The sequence below is a fragment of the Odocoileus virginianus genome, chromosome 9, assembly GCF_023699985.2.
Source record: "Odocoileus virginianus isolate 20LAN1187 ecotype Illinois chromosome 9, Ovbor_1.2, whole genome shotgun sequence".
NCBI classification, from domain to species: domain Eukaryota; kingdom Metazoa; phylum Chordata; class Mammalia; order Artiodactyla; family Cervidae; genus Odocoileus; species Odocoileus virginianus.
In genome coordinates, this window is record NC_069682.1 from 66,245,814 (window position 1) to 66,267,403 (window position 21,590).

Sequence of the window (21,590 nt, forward strand, 5' to 3'; positions counted from 1 at the left end):
AAAGTTATAAAACTAACGGGTGATAGGTCTTGGTGCATATTCTGTCAAATAATCATTAAATATTCCTCCCTCTCTCCCCCCGTGTTTTCTGCTATGTGTGCTTGCGTGTATGTATTCACATATGTATATACACACTTGAGCCACTGTCTTTGTCTATAGTTTATGCCTATTATTACATATTGACTTATATCTTTTCACTGCTTGGAAGTAACCTATGAAACCATATGTGCTGTCAATAAATGCAGGGAATAGAATGAATTGCTCAGTTTTGGTGTGCTTATACAGGGAGGATAGTTGTTAAAAATATCAGTTCTATAACACAAAAGATAAACCTGATTTCTAACCATTCAACCTTGTAATAGGTTAAATGATAACAAACCATTCATTGATTTTTTTTCTTAAGAGTAATAAACAGAAACATGTACCAATTGAAAGAGCCAGGCAATTCAATAATAATTAGGGAAACAAAAAGTGATGAGCCTGAACAATGCTGCCTTCGTTTTGGGGGTAGGTATTAAAAATGCCAACTACACAACAATGCAGTGTTTGTTTTCCCATTATAGAAGGCACTAAACACTAATCACCTCATTTTTGAAAGCTATGTGGCAACTGAATAAAATACAAAACCAGAAGATTGGTCTAACTGACATGCAAAAAAATACCCACATAAACACAGACCCAAATACAATGAAAATATATAGTGAAGAATATTTGAGTAAATTTATATTTACCACTGATTAATGTACCAGTCTGTACATCCATCCATCCATCCATTGACTAAACAAATATGTTTTGAGCTCTTCCTATGCTTCAGGCACTGTGTTATTAATATATACCATAAGTATATAATAATACCTAGATGCAAATGACTCCAGTGAAAATAACAATTCTTTCTTGTTATTTTTAGTCACTGTTGCCTAAAATTTTCCTGTGTTGCTGCAGAGAGAAGTACTTCAATAGCTGAAGACAGACAGAGCATCCCAACATACCTTTTGTAGCCAGGCGGACGCAATTGATTTTGGTCTCCTGTGAATAACAAAGGTAAGATTCCAGTTAATTTGTTGTGGGTTTGGTTTTTTAACATGTACAAAAATATATGTATACGTATTTGCATATCTAGGCTTGCATTTGTATTTTTAATTATAATTTAATATTTGTCCCTTCCATGTTTTTCCCCCAGGGGAATCACCTTTAATTCTATTTCTTCATTTATTTTCACACTGGTGTTACTTCCACTTCCTGGCTCTCATCACCTTATCAGCTTCTTCACCAGACAGAACTACTTCATAATTACTGCCCAGCACAGAACAATAACCATAACAATAAGTGAGTACACTGTGGCACGTGCGTGCTTCATTCAGTTACATGGGTTAGTAGGTGGTATCAAGGGCATCTTTGAGAAGCTTAATGGGATTGCTGGGTCATATGGTTCTATTTTTAGCTTTTTAAGGAACCTCCATACTGTCCTCATAGTGGCTGTATCAATTTACGTTCCCACAAACAGGGCAAAAGGGATCCCTTTTCTGCATATTCTCTTTAGCATTTATTATTTGTAGACTTTTTGGTGATGGCGATTCTGACCAGTGTGAGGTGACACCTCACTGTAGTTTTGATCTGCAGAATCCAATGCTTGTCTTGCTAATGCCCACATGTAAAGAACCACTGCATCTTGAAGGTACTGTATTAGTCAGGATTAGTTTAGTTTAGTTGCTCAGTCATGTCCCACTCTTTGCGACCCCATGGACTGTAGCCTGCCAGGCTCCTCTGTCCATGGAATTCTTCAGACAAGAATATTGGAGTGTATTGCCTTTCCTTTCTCCAGGGGATCTTCCTAACCCAGGGATTGAACTAGCATCTCCTGTGTCTCCTGCATTGCAGGTGGATTCTTTGCCATCTGAGCCAACAGGGAAGCGTTAGTCAGGAATATGCAGAAGTAATAAAACCCATGAAATCCATGGGCTGCAAACAGCAAAAGTTTATTTTCCACTCAAACAACATGTCCAATATAGGAGTGTGGTGGGTCTGAGGGGGAGTTGATGGTGGAGGCTGGAGGATACTGTCATAACTGTAGCCACTGAAAGACCAAGGCTGCTACCTCCATTTTAATATAATGCTTCAGTGTTCACTGAGGCTGGAGAAAGGGATGATGATGAGTTTAGTAAGAACTGGCAACTAAAGGCTTGACATTAGAAGTAGCGCTTTTACTTTGACACAGGTTCCATCAGCTAGAGCAAGTCAAAGGGCCACGCCTGACTTCAGTGACACAGGAATTGGAGTGCTCCAGGAACCAAAAAGAGAAACAATGATAATGTCTACAGCAGAGTCTACTTCATCCATGCACACCTCTGAATGCTAGGAACTGTCCCTCCTATCAAACCCAAGTATGATTCCCTAGTGGTCTTGATTCTGTTCCATAGCCCACAGAAAGTCTTCCTTTGCTTGTGTAGAAAAGATGTCTGGATACTGAAGACAGTTCTCAAGTTCATTAGCATTCTTTTTCAACAATTCCTCATATGATAAAAGTTCAAGTCCTCTGAACCAAATTAATGCTCATCTCAGGACATCCTCCAGTTTGTCCCTCTTAAGGAGAAGGGACCAGAACACGAAGCAATAATCTGTGTGTAGTCTTGTCAATATATGATTACCTAGATTATCACTATTTTCAATTTTTTTCTTACTTAAACTGGGCTTCTAATAACATAGCCAACATTTCACATTTTCATTGATCACAATGAATGTATCAGCAACTCTTTCCCACCAAAAAAAGAAAAAAATTTGCCTGCTTCTACATATATATGTGGTCCTATTATGAAACTCAAGTACAGAGTCAAACTTGGAACTGTCAAAGTCTATCATCTTTGATTCGATGACTAGAGCCTATTACCATATTATCTTCACTATCTGCAAGTTTGGGGACATGATTTTTCAACTTTATCCAGATCAATAATATAAGTAGTAACCTAGAAAATGCCAATAACAGACTCAGTGGCATGCACTAGAATCCCTCTTCCAGGCTGGCATTCATCTGTTCATCAGAATCTCTGGTTGGTTATGCAACAGTTACTTGCTGCCTCAGTTGCTTAAGAACTCAGACTGTACTGCTGTATTTTTCCAAAAACATAGCTTGAGGACAGGGTCAAAATCACTTCAGATACTGATGCTCTGTCTACTGCATTTCCCCAATCACTTCAAGAACTATCTTAAAGAAAGAAGGTTGGGTTGACATGACTTGTTCTTTGGAACAAGTGTTTCCTTTTCTTTTTTTTTTTCTGTGCTGAAAGTTTTCCTTTTTAAAATAAATAAATGTTTTATTTAAAAAAATGGAAAATGCAGAAATGTTAAAAGAACATGACATATTATGATCCAAATACATGAAATATTCATTTGAAGTGTGCTTATATTTCAAGAAAAAAAAAATTTTTTTTAAAGAACATATCCAGGAGACAGAAAGAAGGAAGAGAGAAAAAAGTAGAACTCTCTAAATGAGATGGGATGAACTGGGAGAGGAGCACAGACATATGTACATACTATGTGGGAAACAGATAGCTAGCAGGAAGCTGCCATATAGCACAGCGAGCTTAGCTCAATGTTCTGTAATGACCTAAATGGGTGGGATTAGGAGGGAGGCGATGTACATATACATATAGCTGATTCACTCTGTTGTACACCAGAAACTAGTACAACTTTGCAAAGCAGTTATACTCCAATAATAAAATTTAAAAATGAGATGCCAAAAAAGCTCAAGACACAAATGAGTTAAAACTTAAAAATGATGATAAAAGTGAGCAAACTAATTTTTTGTTTGTTTGTTTTCATGTTTGGAGATAGGACAAAGTTCTTCAACTCCTGTTGGCTTCCATGTTCTGTCCTCTGGTTTAAACAAAGGTTAATGAACTGGACACTGAGATGGCTAAAGAAGAAAGCACGACATCCAGAGAACTGAGAAACTGTGTTGGATGGGAAGTGCCAAGAGATAAGAAAGCACTCCAACTTTATACTAATACAAAGAAAAAAAAAGATTTTGCAAGTACTCTATCAGGAAACTTGCCAATTCTGTGCAAGACTGTTAAATATAGCAATGGGCAATATGGTGAGGTCTTCACTGATGGAGGTAATTTGTAAATATGTGTCTAGACTTTAAAGAGAGTCAATCTAATCTCTTTACATCTAAGAATCTATTCTCATGAAGTGACCTTAAATGAAGAAGAAACTTTATATTCAAAGTAATTGCTTCAAGTATTCTTTATAAAAGTGAAAATGAAGAGGAACATACCTGCCTAACTCTATAGTCATGGTAAAGAAAGTGGAGGTCTCCCTACACAGTGGAGTTTTATAAGGCTGATAATGAAAATGATTGAGACCCATGGAATAACATGAAGTAATACACATAAGAAAATAATAAATGAATAAAGCACAGTTTTTGTTCAACATGCCAATCTAACCATTTAAAAAATAAGTCCTAAAGGAAATATACTAAATCTTAAAAATGGTTGCACAGTGAAGTATAACATATTGATACACGCAGACAAACAATTTTAAATGCAGTTTGCCAAATGTTTCACAAAGTAAACAAACACTTTACGACCAGCACCCAGATCAAAACACCCAAAATTACCAGCACTTCAGAAAAACCCTTCATGTTCCTTCTGGGTCACTTCCTCCCCGCAAAGGTGAAGGTCAATGTGTCTTTTGTAGGACTCGATGGACATGAGTTTGAGTAAACTCTGGGAGTTGGTGATGGATAGGGAAGCCTGGTGTGCTGCAGTCCATGGGGTCACAAAGAGTTGGACATGACAGAGTAACTGAACTCAACTCATTTAAAAATGTGTCACAGTAAAGGGAATATTGGGTAGCCACAATGGTTTATTCTACTGCCTTCTTCTTCACTGGATCATTTGCAGAACTTTCTAATTCTCCTTAGAATCATCTTCACTGCCAAAGCTGCATGCATGAAAGTGAGCCATTTCCTAACACTATGTCCTCCACCTGAATCTATTAAACTGTTTTCTATCAGCTAAAGCACTTGTCTGATTATGTTTAACTCTCCTCGGCTTTCACAAACATGACGCTGACATATCTGTTTTCTCCCAAGTTCCTGACATCTTTAATTCCATACCCAATTTGTCTTTGTTGGTTAGAATCAGGTACAGAATAACAAAGTTCTGAGTCACTCCCTTGACCTTCTGGGTGACTGAACTGTTAGCAAGCAAGTCAGGAACATGCTGGAAATCCTGCATCCGAACACACAGGAAGTCTGGCCTATGGACATTTACCCAATCAGTTCTGTAAAAAGGAAATGAGCACTTTCCTTGTGTCAGATTATATAAGGCTTTGGAAAGAGAAAAAGCATTCGGTGTATTCTCTGTTCCAGCCCCACAGTACAAGACAATTTCATGTTCCCATTATTTTAGCCTCACTCACATTCTACTTCCTACTCTAGACTTGCAAATCTGCACACAGGAATGTATCACCTTGGGGTAAAATATACTGTCCTAACTGTCAGGCTTCTGTCGAGACCTGCTTCTACTCAAGGATCTACTAGTGCTGGGACTTTTCTAGCAGTCCAGTGGTAAAGACTCCACACTTCCAATGCAGGGGGCTCAGGTTCAATCCCTTGTCGGGAACTAAGAAACCACACGTTGCATGGCAGAGCCAAAAAGCTAAAAACAAAACAAAACAAAGAAAAAACAAAACAAAACAGGATCTGCCAGTGCTGTGCAATAGAGCAGCTCATTGCTCCTCTCTGTGGCTCAATTTTCCCGCCAATCAAATGACAGAGGAAGGGATGGGGAAGGCCACTTGGGTAGAGTAGGTGGGATATTCTAAGGTTGCTTCCAATTCTTTCAGTACACCGTCTTCTTGACATCATATCATATCATCCATCTCACAACAAACATTTAAAAAAAAATAAATAAAAATGCCTCATACCTATACCTACTTACCTACTTATAACCTCCATTTAGAGACTAGGCCAAGTCTGACTCATTCAACCATCCACTTATCCATCCATCCTTCAACTACTTACTGAAATTATAGGCTATCTAATTGAAGGGCTTATAGGAACTGCTGTCTATTATCCAGGAGGACTTAGGTTACATTGTACTGACAACCTGGTCAAGAAGCCCCTGTACCTGGGGAATACATAAAATTCTCATTGCACTATCAGACTGCCCTACTTACTAAGATGGGGATTTACCCCTGATCTCATCATTTTCAAAGACTTTTCCCAGTTGCCCTAACTCATATTTTTGCCTTCTCTAAGACTAAGCTGTCTCAGCTAATATGATGAGATTTAGCCCTAACCCCAGAGTCTTTCTACAGTTTTCACATCTTCTTAGGCTTGTGCCTTCATTTTTCTCTAAGACTGGGACCCCCACTTAACTCCTCATTCATTTGGTCAGTCAATGAACAAGTATTCATTGATATGATCATCACTGAAAATGTTCATCATTACTGAATGATCATTACATGCCAGGCACTGTGCTGCATGCACAGGGAAAGCAGAGCAGACACAGTCCCGTCCTCATGAAGCATGCAAACATTATCTTTCTAATACTTGCAGCAAACATCAGATAACTATTCTCATGAGTAAACACCTGATTACAAGTTGCAATAAACACTATTAAGAGAAGTGTTTGGTGCTATATATGTGTCCAGAAGATGACAAGGGATGTGGGTGGGAATGAAAGAGAGCTTACCACCTTGAGCAAGAACTATTTAACCTAATACCTGGAAAATAAGTATCACAGAAGGGTGTCCCAGACTCAGGGACAGATGCACGAAGGCCTGGGAGCGGGAAAACACGAGGTGCAGTCAAAGACATCAAGAAGTCTGGGGTGTTTACATCATCATGAAGTACTCAGAGAATGAGATCAGATGAAGCTAGAGGCATAAGCTTGGCAGAGCCTTTTAGACTGTAGGGTTTTGGTCTATATTTTAAGAACAACAGACAGCTATCAAAGATTAATGAGCAAGAATAAAATTTTCAGACTTTTAGTTTTTTAAAATGCAGAGGCTACTATAGAGAGAACAGACTTACATTGCAAGACAAGCTAGTTGCTGGGGAGAGGGCGGTGGTGACATCTAACCGAGAGATGCTAGTGCCTTGGACCAGGAGACTGGCTGCAGAGATCCTGGCTGCCTCTCACCTTTGGTAAGCATTTCTGACCCCAGAGTCCTTCGCCACTTCCCTCCTCCCCCCATGCTTCTGGGGCTGATACATGTCGGGTCCTCAGTCTAGGCTCTCTGCAGCCCAACTTCCTATGATGCTTTTCCAGTGCCCTGACCCCTAAGATGATGTTTGGCCTCGATGTGGCTCATTCACTTAGCATGACAGTCCCTGAAAGCATCAGTAAGGAAAAAAACAGAAAAGAGGAAGGCTCTCTTTTCCTAAGTTACGTGTTTTGAATATTGTATTTTTCATTCTTATAACAAGTCTGTGAGATGGATAGCACAATGCCCCACTTTTCTTTTCTTGTGAAACAAGATTAAATAAAATTTCCCAGGGTTGCTCAGATAGTAAGCCAAGCAAAATACCCTTTAAGAAAATGGCCTTCTTTTCTGAGGTCTCTGTTGGCAAATACGTCTTTGGCATGAGGTCAGAGGCCCTGCTTTCTTGGCTTGTCCACAGGCAGACAGTGATGATGGGGCAGGGTCATATTTTGAAAAACAGGCCAAGCAATTTGTATGAAGAAATTCTGTTTTGACCTGAAACAGGACCCTGAGAAATCAGAAAGCCAGTGATGGAAAAGGAAAGCAGAGATCTGCCTCTGGAAACTGAGCAGCCCAGAACCATTAGAACTAGGTCACTTGGTAGGCCCATTCTCTGGAGGAAAATGAGTGAGCGATGCCTTTTAAGGCATGAAAGGGACAGAGTGCCCTTTGAGACATAACTTCCTAATAAACATGTATGTTGCAATCTGCAAACCTGCGTCACCAACAAGAGGCAAAGCAAAGCTGCAGGATGAAGGAGACTTGGCTGTTGGTGGCATATTCTTCTCACTGATAGGTGTTCATCACCAACCTGATCAGATTTTCCTGGAAGGCAATAGGCCCTACTTCAGGCAATAGCCATGGCCCTGACCCCAACTTTGGGGAATGAAACTCCCAAGTCATTTATTGCAATTTATAAATGCAAGCCATTTATTCAGAAAAGTCACTGTTAGACTCAAGCTCTGAAAATCTTCTGTGTTCTCTCTCTAGATGCAGACTCAATTGGCTTAACTCACTAGTGCTCTGAAACCTCCCTCAATCTCACTGCTCTCATCAAGGCCAATGAAGGCTTTCATATGGTCAGCTCTAAAAGTCACTTCTCCAACCGCACCATCCTTAATGTCTCATCAATATCAATTGCAACTGATCACTTTCTCTTTGACTCTTTCTCCTCCTGCCTTTGAGATCACTCTACTCTCAGCTTTCTCTCTTACCTCACTGTCTGCTCCTAATCCTTTTTTTTTTTAATTTAAATTTTATTTTATTTGGCCAGACATTTATCATCTGCTTGACCTCCAAATATTGGAGTGGTCTCATTTTATATCCTTCTTCATCTGTATCCCAATTTTCTCAATAAAAGGTTACATTTAGTTACAAGGCATTAAGTATTAAATCCTTAGGACGCTCAAATTTCTAACAATGGTATTCCAGAGATTCAGGCACATATATCCACATACTTATAATAAATTTACAAATCTCCAAAAGAGAACTCTGTTACTCCATTCCCTTCTATGCCAGGCCTTATATATCTACCAGTTTTCCCCATTTCAGTAAATGTAACCATTATCTATCCAGTTGATTAAGTAAAAAACCTGGGAGTCATCTTTGATTCTTCTAGTTCCATAATTTCCCACAAGCAATCCACAGTCAATTCCTGCTGACTCTTAATAGTTGAAGAAAATGGTAACCATCTAAAATCAAATCTCCCCACATATCTTTCAAAAAAACAACACAGGAAAACAAGAAAAAATAAAGCTATATATAATTCACAACTTCAATATCATTAAAATACACAGGACCCTCAAAACGTCATAGTCCCTGTTAGTAGAAAAACAAGCTCTGCAGTTGAATGAAGTATTTCTAAGGCTCTCATCACAAGCTTTTGTGGAAAGCCAGGGCTGTAAGGAAAAAACCACATGAAAGAGAAAAAGGTAAGCTGGTAGAGGTCATAAGGTTTTATAAAACAACCTTCAGAAAGACCAAGTTCCTATGTGTGAAAATTCTGAAAAAGAATCCTGCTAGAATAAGGAAATAATTACATGAAAACAATCTGAAAGCCATACATAATTCAAGGTGGTAGTCTTCCATAGGCATCACTTATGGGGGGAAATAGGGTAAAAAGAAAGGAGAAGTGTCTCTGGGAGACTGGATAACGAAAAGGAAAGAGGCAAAAGGGGGAATTTTAAGACTCTGCAATCAAGAGAGAATAACAACAGTGACCACAAGTCAGAGAGCACACAACCTGTCATTTCTCATGATACAAAAAACTCAGTCATCCATCAAAAAACACACACCACTACCTTATCAGAATACATTATCCTTTTTAAAATTTAAATTTTATTTTATTTGGCCAGACATTTATCATCTGCTTGACCTCCAAATATTGGAGTGGTCTCATTTTATATCTCTTTTCATCTGTATCCCAATTTTCTCAATAAAAGATTACATTTAGTTACAAGGCTTTAAGTCTTAAATCATTATGAAACTAAAATTTCTGTTTCTAACACTGGTATTCCAGAGATTCAGGCTCACATATCCACCTACTACTGTGTTTTTGAACCTCAAATTTACAAAATGAGTAAGTGGAAGGAACCAAATAAAGCTATTATATAAGAAGAAAACAGAAAATAAAGGTCAAAACATCCCAAGTGATAAAAATCCACCACCTCTCTCAAAATTAAAAATCAGAAGGAAAACTGTAACACAGTACCCCAAACTGAATTAAATCTTCTCAAACAACTTTGAATTAGAAATGTAAATATTAAGTGAAATCCATAAAGAATTAGGAAAAAAAGAGAATTGACTAAACTCAGAGGGGAAAAGAAAACAAAAACAAAAGCACTCAGAAATGAAGATTAAATGACAAGATATCCAAGGGAAATTTTTAAAAAGGGGCATCGAAGAAAGAGAAAGACAACCAAGAGAATGAAAATGAGATCGAGAATAAAGTAACAAGGGTCCATGAAAACGGGCTTAAAGAGAAGAGAAAGAAGATCTGATATATATACACTTGAAATCCCTGAGAAGGCAGATTAAGTAATTAAATAAGCAAAAATTTGTAACAAAAATCTGAGGAAAACCTATGAAGAGATGACCTGAGGCTACACCCTGAAAGGACTCAAAGACCTGAAAGATCTATTCCAAGATCCTATAAAAACAACTGAACTTTAAAAAAAAAAAGTTTCAAAGACAAGGCAAATAGGATCAAACAATTTACAAGGGCAACAGAATTGGGCTATCATAGCTATCTCCAAAGCAACATACAAGACAAAAAATATGAAGCAGCAATTTTCAAGAAACTAAAAGAAATTATGAACCAAGGATTTTATAGCTAGCCAAGTATTTTTCAATTGTCAAAACTATAGAAAAACAACTTGCAACATTCAATCACTCAGAGATTCCTGTACTCATGAGTCTTCCTTGAGAAATATAACAGAAGATAAGCTTCATTCAACCAAGAGCTGACTGAGGAAGTTTTGTCAAACGGTTTGATGGTAAGCGTTTAATATACTTAATTATACTAAGTGAACCTCAGACTAAAAGAAGGTAGGGACATGGTTGAAAGCAGAATATGTAAATGTATATTTGCTTGAAAATAATGCAGTAAAAATGAGAGAGAGAAGAAAGAGGTATGAGAAGAGGGTATGAGAATGAGGGTACGAGAAGAAAGATGAGAGAGGAGTAAGTTCACTGACTGCTTTGTGGGCGACAGATGAAAGTCAATGCACACCATCAAAAACTGATAGAGCAGCGATGCCTGCAAGATGGCAGAATACATCTGCACACTCATCCTCCCAAAGAAACATCATTTTGACAACCACCCCTGGATGAGAGTGCCTTTGTGGGAATTTGCAAGTCCAGAAGAGAGGACCCAGCCCCCCAGTGGAGCAAAAAGTCTGATAACAGAAGCACTAAACAGTCATACTTTACATATGTCACTTTTCTCCCAAAGTGGCTCAGCTCAGTGCCATGAGAGACCCCATAGGGGAAATGAGAGCATCATGAGTGGCCCACTCCCCCAGCTATGCCAGATGCTGCCCAAGAGGCCTGTTTCTATTATCTCAACCTGAAAACTGAGGGGATCAGCACGGATGAATAGTATGGCGCAGTTAGGACCTGGGAAAAGATAATGTAGTATATACAGATGATAGACTATTGATGACCTTAAAAAGTAGGAGAACCTGTTATTTGCAACAACATGGATGAGCCCGGAGGACACCAGACTGAGTGGAATGAGACAGACACAGAACAAATGCTGGAGGATTTCACTTCTATGTGGAACTGGGGAAAGTGGAACATATGAACGCAGAGAGTGCTGGTTGCAGTGGCCAGAGCATAGTGGGGAGATGCTGATTCAAGAGTTAATAGGATGCATAAGTTTGGTAGGTTTGTATATTACTTGCTTTTCATACTTGGAATTTGCTAAGAGAGTAGTAGTTAAGATCTAAGTACTCTCACCACACACAATGGTGACTATGAGAGGTGATGAATTTGTTAATTAGCTTGATTATGGCAATCATTTCACAATGGAAGGAAGGGTGAAGGGACAAATTAGGGGTATGGGATTAACAGATACTAACTACTATGAATAAAATAGATGAGCAACAAGGATATACTGTATAGCTCAGGGAATTACAGCAATTATCTTGTAATAACTTATAATGGAGTATAATCTTCAAAAACATTGAATCACTATGCTGCACACCTGAAACTAATATATTATTATAAATCAACTATACTTTGAAAAGAGCCCAAAACAAACCATAATGTCCATCATGTTGTACATCTTAAATATACACAATTCTTATTTTTTAATTACACCTCAATAATGCTGGGAAAAGTGCTGGCAGGAAGAGGTTAAATAAGAAAGGATAAAACATATTGAAAAGTATAAGAATAAAGATAACTATTAGGACAAAAATAAAAAGCTTTCTAAACATCAAAAGATACTTTAAAATAAAAGAGGAAAACACATCAGCAAGAATTACAAAATTAACATAGTAAATTATGATATAAAGAATATGTGATAGATTTGAAACCAAACATATCAGTCACATCAACAAACGTGAATGGGTTTAACCCATGTAATTACATGGGAAAGATTTCAAAGGTCTCATAAAGCAAGACCCAACTATCTGGTATCTAGGGGGCTCCCCTGGTGGCTCAGACAGTAAAGAATCTGCCTGCAATGCAGGAGACCTGGGTTCAATGCTTGGGTTGGGAAGATCCCCTGGAGAAGGGAATGGCTAAAAATATTCTTGCCTGGAGAATTCCGTGGACAGAGGAGCCTGGCAGGCTACAGACCATGGGGTCACAAAGAGTCTGGCACGACTCAGAGACTAACACTTTCTATTTCACTTTCATATCTAAAACAAAGTCATTCTGAAAGGCAACAATAAAGGAATGAGAGAAACTATAAATGGCAAAAAAAGAAAGAATAAACAAATGAACAAGAGAAAGCTAGAGCAGTGATCCTGATATCAGAGTTATAAAAAGCAATTTTAAAAGCATATATATGTGTGTGTGTGTGTGTGTATGTATATATATAACAAAGAACATTTTAATGTTAAATCCACAATTAAGAAAGGTAGCAGGCATGAAAATCTATGCACCAAAAGCCACAATGATCACCTTTATGAAGTAAAAGGAGAAGAAGGGAATGACAGAGGATGAGACGGTTGGATGGCATTACTGAGTCGATGGACATGAGTTTGAGCAAGCTCTGGGAGTTGGTGATGGACAGGGAAGCCTGGACTCCATAGTTCATGGAGTCACAAAGAGACAGACCCGACTGAGAGATTTAACTGATGAAGTAAAAACTACAGAAGATACAATAATAATAGAAGACTACTGTCAATATAAGACAGATCAAGTGGCAAAAAAAAAAAAAAGAAAAAATAGGCAAGGATACAGAGAGCTAAAATAATTAAGCAGATCTTGTGGCTGTGTGTCAAACCATACAGCCTGATAGCAGAGAAAAGCCTTCTCCTTATGAGCTTATGAAGCATTCAGAAAACTTACCATATATCAGCTAATTAAGAAAGCATTGCTATGTTGAATAAAGTAGAAGTATTTTAAGAAATATTCCATGGTTACAATATAATAAAGTGATAAATTATTAAGAGTATGAAAATAAAAAACACCTGACTAGGTCCATCCACCTGGAAATTTACAAAATAATTTCTTTTGGCTAACTTCTAGGTGAAAGGGGAAATTGTAAACAAAAATTTAAATATTTTTAAGCAAAATGATGAAAATGCTACATACTGGAATCTATAAAAATCATTTAAAGCGGTGACTATAAGAATATCAGTAAAATGAAAGAAAGAAAACAGGAGCATAGAAGGGAATAATAAAGGCAAAAGGTTATTGAAATAGAAAAGAAAAAGATACTAGAAAAAGGAAAAAAAGAGGAAGCACCAAGGTATAAGGAAATGGCAAGAAGGAAATAACCACTGAAAAAGAAGAATTTTTTAAAAATGAGACAACTTTTCAGACCTCTGAAAATAATTCTGAAAAACTAAATGGAGTTGATGATTTCCTAGAAAAGTATAGTTTATAAAATAGATTTGATAAGAGATAAAAAACAACAGATCTACTTTCACAGAATAAATAGAAGAAGATATGAAAGAACTATGTCAGAAGAAAAACACCCTGCTGACTTGTTTTCATAGGGGAATTTTCTATTAGACTTTAAAATATAAGATAGGACTGACAGAAATTGTTCTACAGCACGGAAAATGAAGCTCCATTGTTTAAAATTAATATGTTTTAAAAACTGCATTTTATTTTGGAGTACAGTTGATTAACAACGCTGTGACAGGTAAAGGTGCATAGCGAAGTGACTCGGTTGCTCCCGTATGGGCTGTTAACTCAGTACTGGTCAGTTTCCTGTACTACACAGTAGCTTCCTGTCGGTTACCCATTTTAAATATAGCAGTGAGTACATGTCCGTCTCACACTCCCTAACTATCCATAAACGCTCTCATTTTTAAATGAAACCAGTATAACACTGACACCTAAATTTAGGGGAGATAATACCAAAAAAAAAAAAAAAAGGAGCGAGAAATTATAGACCCATCCTAATTTTGGATGTGTAAAACTACTACAGAACATGTTGGTGAACAGAATCCAACACTGCATTGAGAAAAAAAATAATGCCATGATCAAGTGGAATGTATTCTAGAAATGCAAGGGTGGTTGGATGTTAAGAAGTCTACTCATATAGTATACCATATTAGCAGATAAAAGGAAAACTCATATTATCTCTATTAATGAAGAAAAAGCATTTGACAAAATTTAATACCCATTCCGGATTTAAAAAAAAAAAAACACTCAAGAAAACAGAAATCGATCAGTATATCAGTATAAATCGATATATACATGAGTTCTAACACCACCATCTTACTTAGTGGAAATCTACTAAAGACATTCTCTTTAAGATTAAGAACAAGAGTAGAATGCCCTCCATTTCCACCACTCCTTTACATCATACTGGAAGTTCTGGTCAGTGCAATTGGATAAAAGAAATCAATTAGAGGAATACAGATTGGAAAATTAACTTTTATACATTTTCTTGTAGATGGTGTAACAGTATATCTGAAGATGCACAGAGAGTCAATGGTAAAGGTAGCAGGATATAAAATTAACATACAAAGTGAATAGTAACCACAAACACAGTTGACCTCACATAGAGGCTATCATGCAGCAAATCTCATTCACAATGGCAACAAAGATTAAATACTTGGTATTAAGCTCAGCAAGAACTGCAAAATCTATATGCAGAAAACAGCACTCCTGAAAGACACAAAAGCAGATTTGAACAAACAGAAAGACATTCTCTGTTTTCAGCTAGGATAATTCAACATCGTAAAGATATTAGTTCACCCTAATTAATGTAAAAGTTTAGTGCACTTCCAGTTAAATTACTAATAGGCTTTTTATGGAGCTAGAAAAGTTACTGCTAAAACTTTTATGAAAAAATGAACACCCAAGAAGAACTAGGAAAGCACTGGAAGAGAAACTCTAGGTGCGGGGAGTTGCCTTATCAGTTATCAAGGCATTGAGCCTTTACAATTAAAACTATGTGGTACTCCCTGGAAAAGGAAATGGCCACCCACTCCAGTATCCCTGCCTGGAAAATTCCACAGACAGAGGAGCCTGGCGGGCTATAGTCCATGGGATCACAAAGAGCTGGATACAACTGATCACGCACACACAGACACACACACACAGAGACACAGTGTGGTATTAGTGTATAAATAGTCAAAAAGGTGGGTGGAATACAATTTCAGGTTTTTCCAGAAAAAGACACAAGAACATATGAAAATTTAAAACATGAGAAAAATGGCACCTCAAATTATTGGGGCAAAGATGGACTTTTTAATAAATGTTGCTAGGACAACTAAACAGACATTTGGGGAAAAAACATAAAATTAGACACATACTTTATACCATGCACAAAAATGAACACCAAACATCAGAAATGTAAATGTGAAAAACATTTAAACTTGTATAAGTTCTGGAAGCAAACAGGGTGAATTCTTTTATAACCTTGGTATAAGAAAGGCTTTTTCACAATATCTCAAAGTCTACGTGTAACTTTAAAAATTGATGCATTTGACTACATTTTTGGGGGTGGGACAAAAATATTATAAGCAAAGTCCAGAAAATTACAACATATATCACAGATAGAAAGTTAATATCTTAAAAATTGTGGGGAAAAAGGTAAAAATCCTGATAGAAAATTGGGCAAAGACATACACATATAATTAAAAATGAAATAAAAATATCTCCTAAATATATGAAATGATGCCAATCTTATTTTTTATCAGAGAAAGGAAATTAAAACTACATTGAGATACAATTTCTTCTTATAACTTTGACAAAAATTAAAGTTAGACCACACAAACTATTGGTGAGGCAGTAGAGAAACAATTTGAAACACTGCTGGATGAAAATTGATTCAACCTTTAAGCAAGGGAATTTAAAAACATCTATCAAAACTACATATTTGTCCACCTTTTGATCCAAGAATTCTGCTTCCAGGAATACATCTTGAAGACACATTTTTTACAATATATATTACAAAAAATATATGTACACAATACTTTATTGTAGCAAAATTTGCATTTGAAAAATATTGGAAATAATTTCTATGTCCACACATACAAAGTGATTGAGTAAATTAAGATACATCTACATAATGGTCGGGAAGATCCCCTGGAGAAGGAAATGGTAATCCACTCCAGCACTCTTGCCTGGAGAATTCCACGGACAGAAGAGCCTGGTGGGCTACAGTCCATGGGGTCACAAAGAGTCAGACATAACCGAGTGACTAACATTTTCATTTCACTCTTCACTTTCATTCCCTCATCCCCACAGTGCAAGCCCTGAGTAAATGATTGTTGGATTTTTATCCTCGTCACTATAATCAGAGAAGAGCATGACCAATGATGACACAATTTTGCAGAATAAACAAATACGGACAAGGTATGGGAAACCAGGTTCAAGACATGGCTTTGACCTTGGACAAATCACTTTCCCACTCCAGACTTCAGTTACTCATTCTGCAGAGAGAAAGGAACTGCACACTCTATAAGCTCCCTTCCAAAACTACATATCATGCTTCCCATTCCTCAGCATCAGGACTTTGATGGAGCAGCTGTACAAATTATCCCCTAATTGGGATGTCAGAGCCTGGTTCCTCTGGGCCTCATCGAGAGAGGCTTTGACCTTCCAGCAGGGACTGGAGATTCTCAGGACTAAACCTGAGCTCTTATCTGACCTTAATGATCCCCACTCTCAGTGAGTGATCCTTTGAGCTGTAATTACTAATTGACGTTTGTAAAGTCTTTGAAATTCACAGGTGACAGATGTAATCAAAGGCCAATTTATTATGATAATTGTTATTAGTACAGCTCCACACTACTTATTGGTGCTAACAGCAGGGCCAGCAGGTGTTTCAAGATTGAGCAGGAGACTGAGGCTGGCCATGTGTGCAGGGAGAACGAGACCAAACGTGGATGTGGTGGGGAGGGTTGGGGGTCTTTCAGGGGCTTCTGTTGGTCGCAGTTCAGCCAGATCCTACTTTGTGGGGTTGTGACTCAGCATGAGGCATGGCAATAACTGGACAGGACCACCTAACAGCATTTTTACATGCGCAGGTTCAAATCCAGGTCCATCTCTTGCTTCTGGAATGTGCTTCAGCAAATCATAGCTGCTCTGAGTCTTGGCTCACTCATCTGCTAAATGAAGATACAGATAGTATCATGTTTGCTGTGGTTGGATAATGGCTTTGAGGCAAGTAAAAGTGGATGTGAGAAGACCAGCTTGTGGGGGTGGGGGTGGGCTTGCTGAGGTTTCCTAAGGAAGAGATTATGGTATTCAGAACGAGGATGGTGGCACTGAAGATGAAAAATGTATGTGGATGGAAGAGAATACTAGAGTGAAGAAACAGCAGGACTTGGTGACAATTGGAAATAGATAGTGAGGTATATCTTGGGTAATCCAGACTTCTGAGATAGTAAAGTCTTAGGGATGTTTTTGAAGGGAAGGAATTATTCTAAACTGTGTACTATTTCGCTCAGTCTTGGGGAGATTTACTTGAATCTCCTCTCAACAATGCATCCTGAAAAACTGAGTTTTTGAGTTTGCAAAGTCGGGAGCCATGAGGAAAAAGATGGAACCTGACCCAAATTTAGCCTTCAAGAAGGGCCTACAGAAGAACTAACTTCTGCACATGTCCTTCTATAAACACAACATTCCTGACCTTGCTTTTGGAATCTCGCTCTCTTTCTCTCCTTGATGCATCAGGTAGGTCAGCTGGTATCTTTGTATACCCCGGACTTCACTCATTTTACTTCTCTTTCCTGACTCAGCAAACATTCTTAACCCATCCGTCTATTCAAATGTTTGTGCACTCACAGATTTTGCTTTTCCTTTCCTCAGTAAATCCCCACATCCTGCCTCATACTTATCACCAGTGATATTCTAATAATGATATCTGATATGAATTCAGTGTTTATTGACCACGAACCACTATGATAGGCATTTTAAATGCATCATCTTGTTAAAAATTTACAAACATTTTTATATGGTTGATACTATGGGCATCAAAACGTTCTGAATAAGAATGAGACTCAGAGAGTCCAAATCACTTGTCTAACATCACATATGGTCAGTGCCAATCTATGCAATGGGAAGACCCCATGCTAGGCATATTTATAAAAGAATTATGGGGGGGGGAAGCTTTGAGAACCATTAGTCTTATTTAATGGCACTAATTAATAGTATTAATGCTGCTATACAGCACAAGAAACAGAATCCTTGAGTGTAAGTAGCTTCAATATTTCAGTTTACTCTTGTATGACAACACTGATGGAGAAGGAGCTAGTGGAGTGTTTGAGCAAAAATGATACTATGATGTTAACTGATATCTCCTCAAGGTTCCTTATATAAGGATATATGCAATGCATCCCTTTCATAAAAAACAGGCACAAGTGTCTGTCGAGCAAGAGAAACTATATGAACCTGCCACATGCCCCTTTTTGCCTTAGCTTCCAGGAAGCTCAAGAAGTGTAAGCAATGTTCTACCTCATTAGCCACATAGACCATAACTCTGGCCCAATGATAACCTTGCTACCAGTAAGATTCTTGAGTTAATTACAATTTTATTTTAACTGTATATACATATATTCATATGCACATGAGTATATTCACATATGTACAAGAATATTTACATGAATATGTACATACATACACCCACATGCTAAAATGTTTATGTGAATGGAAGTAGACACGTATATACACATAATGCTGAATTTCTACCCACAAATTCATACATATCCATGTTAGCAACACCTTCCTTTGAAAGGTGCTTAGGAATGTGCAAAGAGTTATCATTCCTCCTGTTTATTCCTCACAAAGATCCCAGTCAGTTTGGGTGGTCATATTTCATTCCCATTTGACTGATGTGGAAACTGAAGTTTAGTAGGCCAGCATTCACTTCATGTAGCTATAAAATGACTTAAACTCATGAATCCAGTTGCCAGATTCAGAGTTTTCCCCACTTTTTCACCATTTGGGAGCCAACTGGGCTGAACTTCATGGAGACCCTCCACTTGGAAGGGGCCTGATAGAGGCAGAAAATCTGCTGCATGGAAGCTTAGGCTGTCATTTTCATGAACCTTTTGGGGATGGGTGTCTGGAGCATTGACGCCTCAAGATTCAGACTGACAAGATTATCAGCTGTCAACATTTGGGTAACCTTCATTTCCTTATCCAAATGAGTTTAAAATATTGCATTGAAAGGAAAATGTTCTTGGTCCCTCAGCTCTCATACCATGATAATAAAATCTGTAGGAACTGTGAGTGAGTGAAATAATAAATTAGCAACCTGGGAGAGCTCATCTTGGTATTTGTACAAGGTGACACTTGGGGAATTTCTCTCCACATGGAAAGAGAAGTCTGATACTTAATGGGGCTTCAACAGAAATTCAGAGCTTTCTAGAGCAAGTGATAAGTCTCAAAGGGTTGAATGGAGACCTGGAGGGAGACATGCCCAAGGGGTTGGGTGATCCCCAGGAGAGAGAATCCAGTGAGGACTGGGAAGGAGGCCTGGGCAGGTAGATGGGGCATGGAACCCAGCCTCAGGGGACAGATAAGAACTAGGCGGGGAGGTTTGGCAGGCCAAAGCTTTCCAAAGTGGTTACAGAAAGATGTGATGATAATCCTGGATTCCTAATGTCCATTTTTCAGTTCTCCTTCCCACTTTCACAGAGCTAATAAAATCCAGAAATACGTTCCTGACATAGGACTATGGCAACAGAGTCAGAAAAAGGATATATAGAGACCTTTGATTAACAGTTTTTTTTTTTATGTTGGCTCAGCCACTGATGGTTAGGAGAGACTTAAGGTTTTCAGATGCCTCTCAGCCACACTGCATGGTAGACTTTGAAGAACCATGGCCTTTTAAAGTGGAACAGTGTCACAGGGAGTGCTAGACATTTCTTGACCATATCCCCATGGAGGTAAACAGAAAGTTATTAGCAAAATCCTTCCATCCGTATGAAGTAACTTGAGATACCATGAGATTTTATGGTGCTTCTGGTGGTACACCCATGCACCGATTTAAATGGAGTCATTTTGTGAGATCAAACAAGAGCTAGTATACGTGAAAACATCTTGCTTAGTGTTTGGGATGCAGGAGGTGCTCAATAATAGTGAGTTCTCAGGTTCTGTGATAGAAACTGCACAGGTACTTCAAGAGTAAGTCTTGTTAATTATGAGAACTTGAAGGAAAAGCTTAGGGCACAAGGGTAAATGTGGTGGCCATAAGGGATATTTTCAAACATCCCAGTCCTTCCTCTAGGCACATAGCTGGAAGGCACTGCTTCATTCCTTTTTGAAGTGTTAAGCATGACTGCACGACCAGTCTTGTCCACTGGAATGTGAACCTCCTGTGTATCTTTCTGTGTGGAAATCAGTGCCTTATTTGCCACATTTTCCTTCTCTGCCTCAGTGATTGTGGAGGCATAGATCAAGGCAGACTTTCCATCATCTTGAGTCCTTGAGTAACTAGGGTAGGCAGAACCCCTATGCTGACACATTCTGAACATGTAGAAGGAGGGGGAAGTATTTTTCGTTTCTGGCAATATACTGAGATTTCATGGTTGCGTGTTACTACAGCATAAATTAATTTATCCTAACCAATAAAGGCTTCCTGGTGGCTTCCCTCATAGCTCAGATGGTAAAGAAACTGCCTGCAATACAGGAGACCTGGGTTCAATCCCTGGGTTGGGGAAGATCTCCTGGAGAAGGAAATGGCAACCCACTCCAGTATTCTTGCTTGGAGAATTCCATGGACAGAGGAGGCTGGTGGGATACTACCCATGGGGTCACAAAGAATTGGACATGATTGAGTGAATAACACTAACCAACCAACCAATATATGATGAGTTTTCTTACAAACTCCCTCATGGAACCTCTAAGACCCAAGCCATGTGACCTCCTGTGAGATCTTAACTCTAACCCATTCAAGCTTGGTATTTCTACATCTTCTCATTCTATGGTCCATTTGAGCTTTTTTTCATGTGACATATGAATAGTCACTAAAGTAAAGAGAGAATCAGGAGATGAGGTTGGGAGGGGCAAGATCATTCTCCAAAGACACAATCAATTATATCAAAAGATTCAACAGAAACAAATGTTGGGCTTGGATTCATGTATGAAAAGTTAAACTAAGAAAATAAAGCTTGGGGTGGGGTGATAAAGCAATTGAGTCATGGGTGAGTTAAGGCAGTCAACAGCTGTAATGACATGTAAAGACATGAGGTCCAATTCCCAAGGTCCTCCAGAGTTAGGAAGTGATTTGCTAC

At 38.2% G+C, this 21,590-nt stretch overlaps 1 protein-coding gene across 16 annotated transcripts in view; it reads right to left on the reverse strand.

Annotated features, from left to right (window-relative positions):
• The window catches only part of PTPRT (protein tyrosine phosphatase receptor type T), a 1,083,381-nt gene that overhangs the window by 211,348 nt on the left and 850,443 nt on the right, over nt 1-21,590 (reverse strand). For all 16 annotated transcript variants that reach the window (XM_070472652.1, XM_070472647.1, XM_070472651.1 and 13 more), the window contains exon 13: nt 990-1,026. In XM_070472652.1, the coding sequence (XP_070328753.1) occupies nt 990-1,026 (37 nt within the window). The remainder of the gene's footprint in view (nt 1-989; nt 1,027-21,590) is intronic.